This window comes from Pelobates fuscus, chromosome 5 (genome assembly GCF_036172605.1).
Source record: "Pelobates fuscus isolate aPelFus1 chromosome 5, aPelFus1.pri, whole genome shotgun sequence".
NCBI classification, from domain to species: domain Eukaryota; kingdom Metazoa; phylum Chordata; class Amphibia; order Anura; family Pelobatidae; genus Pelobates; species Pelobates fuscus.
Genome location: NC_086321.1, coordinates 219,103,190 through 219,109,189, shown reverse-complemented (window position 1 = coordinate 219,109,189; position 6,000 = coordinate 219,103,190). Strand labels below are relative to the sequence as shown.

Below are 6,000 nucleotides of genomic sequence, written 5' to 3'. Positions count from 1 at the left end.
CCCTATTCATGCTTCCAATGCTTCATCATATGGACTTTTACAAGGCCTTCAAATAAATGTATTTTACATTAACTGCAATATATATTAATTGTTCATGTAATTATCTTCTTTATTTGATCACACTTCTTCTAAAAGTTATGATGCTTCACTGTCTGACTGGCCCCTAATAGGTCTCAAATTTGGGTGAAAAATCCATTTGCATGGTGTACACTTTCCGACTTGGGTTGAAGGCAAACTAAAAAAGTATCTTACAGTAACTACATCTTATAGAGATAATGTTACAATACCAGTATATACTATAGCAATCTAGAATAATCTTTTTTTTAAGAATTAAAATTTATACTTTTAAAAATATGAAATATAAGCATAAACGAGAAAACAAAATTAGCATCTTTGTTAATATTAGTTAAACTCTAAATGCATTCTAACATTATTTTACATTTGAAAGATATTTTTCAGGATGGGATTTATACTTTAAGCTTTTATGAGTGATCTGTCAGTCGGTTCCTAAAGCATTTTTACATCATAGGTGTGGCTCCTAACAAGTATAAAATGCAAAGGTGTTTAGCTTGGCATATCAGAAAGAAGGTGATCATCAGACAAGAGGTATGTTTTACCCATTGAGTGAATTGCTGCATGTTTAAAGATTTTAAAACATATTATATTACTTCTGAATCTATTTCAATTAAAAAATATTTATGATAATTGCTAATTTAAACATAACTGCAATCTATAGAGAGATGCAAAATTAAATCTTAATGAATACTTAATGCAGTCTTTATAAGTTTTTCAAACAATTATCTTAAATTCTTTTTTTATTATTGAAATTAATACCATTTTCAACCCAAGTTTTTGAAAAACAGTGTGCATCTAAAATTATGCATTATGGTATTGTATCAGTGGGGAATTCTATTGAATAAACACACAATAAAATTAAATATAATTTCATTTTAACATAATAGTTATTTGGCAAAGTGAGCATTTATAATGTATATTATTTTTAATACTGTGATAATTACAGAGATAGTTATGTCTGATGAAAGAATGGGGCATTTAGAAATCTACACATTACTAAAGGAGAAAAAACATATGTATTATTTTAGCAGAATGAAATAACTTTTCTGATATTTAGACAAATGGATCCAAGCACTCAAGACACTAGGTGAAAGTTTAAAAGACATGCCAGTTTATTAAGATCATTACATGTTTACAATCATGACTCTAAATCCTTTTACACATTGTGTCCTTTTCACAGTTTGCACTTAATTATGAAGAACATGATGGCATAGCAACTATAATAATAATCCCTGTAGGGTGCGCACAGTGGTCTTTAGTGAAGTTGATCGGTTTGCAATATCCAGCATATGTTTCATTACAAACAATAAGTATATTGTTGTGGATACAGCAGTGGTAATGCAGCTATGGAAAACACAGGTTCAAATCACCACATAAGTAGGGGTCCTTGGGCACGACACTTCAGCTCATTTAAAAATGGTCTGGGTGCAGTGTCCCAGGTCTCTTAACCCTGCAAAGATAATTAATGCAGTTTTAAGAGTAGAAGAATAGAGGGATTTCCGGGCTGTTAGGAGACTTTTGGTGCTAGACGCCCTCACACTTTGCATGGGGATGTCCAGCATCACCCAAAACCCCATAGCAAAGAATTATATAATGCTTTCCTACGGTGAAATCCTAATGCGCATTAGGTCTCCCCGACCAGCTAATGGCAGGGTAGGAGCAAAGGCGGACCCAAGCCAGTGCCGAGGGACATCGGCGCTGAACTGAGGTAAGTGACAGAAGGGGGTTTTAGTTTGTCAAGTTTGTTTTCCTGGCAATATATAGTTTTCCTTTTACAAAAAATATAGCCACTATCCTCATTGAATGTATGCTTGTTTTAGTATAGCCTGCCTTATGTATAAATATATTTTTTTTCTCATTGTAAGATGCTGATGAATATGTTGGTACCACGAAAATGCTAATAATAATAATGGGTATATTGGTGCATATTGCCCTGGTTTGAAACATTTAGACTGGCATGATGTTATTAATGTATTTGAGTGTAATATTATGGTGCTTGGATTGTCTTGCAAAGGTGTATCCATTCCCAAGTGAACTGCAGTGAATTGAAAATCTAATTGCAAAACCTAAAGGGACATTATAGCCATCAGAACCGGTACAGCTTAATGTAGTGCTTCTAGTGTCTATAGTCTGTCCCTGAAGTGCTGGTACTGTAAACACTGCCTTTTCAAATAGAAACGAAAATGCAGTGTTTGCACTGATGGCTAGTAATATCTCTAGTGGTAGTCACTCAGACAGGCAGACAATGTGCTTCATAGTCCAGTGCTGCACAGTTTGCAGCACTGCTGTTCAGCATCTCCATGCTCTGTATGCAGATGCTGAATGCTCCCCATAAAGATGTATTGATTCAATGCATTTCGACAAGGAGACGCTGATTGGCACAGCATGGTGTTTTGCTGCACATGCACAATAGCCTCCTAATACTTTCCTATGGGAAAGCATTGGTTTGGCTGAGATCATCAAGATTGAAGATCTCAGCCATGGAAGCAGTGAGATTGGCATGACATGGGAAAAAAGGTGAGTAGAATTACCTATAATCTCCACAGAGCCACCAGCCATTTAAATAGCCACTCCAGCAATTGTTTAAGGAATTCATTTGTATTCCTTATACTATATCGTTCCTTTAAGCCGGTGTGGCTGAATTGGAGAAATGTTCCTGTTCATCTATTTTTCCAACTTTGCTAGCTAAAAGGGACACTTTAGTCACCAGAACAACTACATCTAAATGCAGGCTTTTTAATGTAAACACTGCTTTTCAGAGAAAAGGCAGTGTTTATATTACTGCCTAGAAACATTAATTTGATGCATTGCTATAAGGAAATGCTGACTGGCGCTGCATTTTTATGCACATGTGCAATAGCCTTCCGATGCAATGCTTTCCTAAGGGAAAGCATTGGATTGGCTGAAATCGACAAATTTGATGATCTCAGCCATTAAGGTGGATCTAGCCAAATTAGGATCAGCACGGTGCTGGAAATAAAGTAATTAAAACACCTTTTTAACAAATGGATTTAGAGGGTGACAGAAAACTAAGCAATTTTACAATTATAGTGTCAGGAATGCATGTTTTTTATTCCTAACACTATGGTATTCCTTTACATTTAAAAAGAGTTGAAAATATCCATAGTATGGAAATTATCTCATAAAATGGTTGCTATGTAACAATTAAAAATAGACATAGTACAGCATTCTTTTGGTCCAGCATAAGATGTTGTATGTTCTTAAAAATCTTATTCTTAAACTTGGACTATGACTGAAAAGCCATAATATTGTTTTTCACTGCAGATCATTAAGAATTTGTATGTACACAACTAATGAAAGAAACACAAAACTGGCAGAACTTCATTATTTCCAAACAATCCCTCATTTATTAGTCATTCATGTATCAGGACACATACAAGGAACTATTAGGCAATACAAGAAAATGCTTTAGGTGAAATAACCTGTGTGTTGCACAATTTTAATATTGCATCATTTCACAATGTCTACATATCAAAGCTAAGTTTTAACAGAAAGTAAGCCATCTGAGTGCTGACCATCTTTGGAAATTATAAATATATATATATACCAGTTATTCAGACAATGAAATTACTCACACCCATGCTTTTTAACTAATATTTTAAAGGATGTACAAATAAATCCAAAAACCTATCCCATGGGTGTTACCCAAGAGAAGAAGCATAACAAAGCATTTTAATTTTCAGACCGTGTGAAAAAAAATAAAACAGTAATTATTGTAAATAACATGACAATGTATTACTCAATGGTGCACAAAGGGAACATAGAGAAAGTGCATTCTATTAAAAGTAAAAATATATGTAGACAGTATATGCCTGTTAATATTATCTGACAAATAGGAGAAGCATATGCTGGGCATTGTGAATACAAAGAGGACCCAAGTTGGGTGGGGCATGATATCTTGTTTTAATTTTGATTCTTTGAGAACAAGTAGATTGAGGCATAAATATTGAGAATTTTATAGGTAAGCAACACAATTATAAACTGAAAAGTCTAATTCTTCAACACAAATATCTCTTCTTTGGCTTATAATAATTTAATACTTATTTGAAAAATATGTTTCCAAATCCATGGCATAAACACATTCATTTTTTTTTTTTTTTAAATGACATATTGAGGGGGGGACCTAATCCTGCTTCACCAGATACTGCTGTTAACGGGTACGAATTTACTTGAAAGATGAAAGCGAGAGAGTAGCATAGGGTTTTCTGATAGCTATATCCTGTGCGTTTCCCATCAGTACCACCTCCGCCAGGTACATAACGTGTTTCATGTCGATAAGATTATGTAATTAGACCTATCATAATTGTTAGCACCAGGCCCAACGGGCTCTTAATCTGGCCCTGGTTATATGTTGCAATGGATTCAAGTTTTATCCTTAGTGCCAAAAAAGATAGAAAATGAGCTTTACAAACAATGCCTGCAGCAGAAGGAATTTTTATTCCTCCTCATTACATGACTGAACATGTTCAAAGAAAGCATTTGTTCATCTATAAATATTGTACGCATTTATATGGAAAAATATTGCATACCTACTGGAATAAATAAGTACATTTGACAAAGTAAAAACACTTTATTTATTCATCACTTTAATAATTTTAAGGGCCAAAATGTTAATACAATAAACATAATTTTGAAAAATCAGAGGGATGTAGAATGCAGATGGGAAGTCTTGAATCAAAGGGTTTGTTACCATGCGTGTGTAAAAATGGGGCAGTTATGTGGAAACATCTTTGAAAATAGAAAGATGATTATGGACCCATTTGTATGGTCTGCAGTATCTTTTCTTTTGTTTAATTCCTGTACGTGTTCATTTCTAATGTTTTTGTGTGTATATTTTCATTGCCTGTATGCCAAGAAAAAGGAGTGGTTTTGAGTTCTTTGCCATTATATCTAAACCATAAACTATCTAAGGCCCAGTTATATTTAAGCATTGCTATTTAGTTGTATGGTCTGCAGTATCTTTAGTAATGGGCTACCTGGGCCAGCCAACTGAAGAGGCATGTCAGCCTGGTATCAAGCGTTCCAAACTAACAGACAGCTTCCTGGTGGGCTTCCAACATACAGGACTTTTTCCAAAATGAATGTCGGGTCAAAATTTGTCTGAACCTAGATGTCACTTGGACAAAATCTGGACCACCTGAACAAAAAAGTGTTTTCATACAAATCGATTTGGTGGAAGTCTAGTTGCTATAAACTTTGTAATTCTCATGATTTATACTAGATTATCTAAAGGCAACAAACATATGTAATAACTGATCAATTTCACTTGTAATTTTAGAAAAATGGCAATGGAACAGCAAACCAGCTCTGTAATTCAACAAATACTACAGTCTAGCCAGCAAAAGCATGTTACCTCAAATGTAAGTAAAACTCTATTTATGTATATAGAAAATAACCTAATTCCTGAGGACCCAAATTAAACTGCCACTGTTCATATGAAGATGATAGGTATGAAACTATATTAATTCAAAACGTCAGTGCCTTTGACAAGCTCTATATGGGTTTGTAAATATGCTGGTGGCTAGTAAATCTAATGTTATCTAGGTTTGGACTTTCTCACTGGGATGTTTACCAAAGGGCTGCAGTATCTGGAGTTGACTGTGCTTCCAGGTGATAATGAGAATGTATATTATCTCTAGATGTGTTTGCATCAGTTCTGATGACATTAATAACAGACAGGATGCCATTGGTGCTAATGGAGTTGTAGAAACCAGTCTGTGTCTGTACAATTTTCTATCAATGCTGTGTGCGAAAAGCCGTATTAATGGAAGTTGATGGAAAATATGATGTCACACCTTACAACTCCAGAATCCTCCTTTTGTCAAGTTTATATTTGGCATCCGTGGAATAAGCAAGACTATTTATGCAAAAATCTGTGCGTTTTATGTGCAAAAAAAAGTCCTT

The 6,000-nt window shown here is 34.4% G+C and overlaps 1 protein-coding gene across 1 annotated transcript in view; it reads left to right on the top strand.

Moving 5' to 3' along the window:
* The first annotated feature begins 535 nt into the window (after nt 1-535).
* Nucleotides 536-6,000, top strand: part of LOC134612760 (annexin A1-like) — a 62,892-nt gene continuing 57,427 nt past the window's right edge. Inside the window, exons 1-2 of the mRNA XM_063457197.1 lie at nt 536-606; nt 5,375-5,456. Of these exons, the coding sequence (XP_063313267.1) occupies nt 5,379-5,456 (78 nt within the window). The 5' untranslated portion in view covers nt 536-606; nt 5,375-5,378. The remainder of the gene's footprint in view (nt 607-5,374; nt 5,457-6,000) is intronic.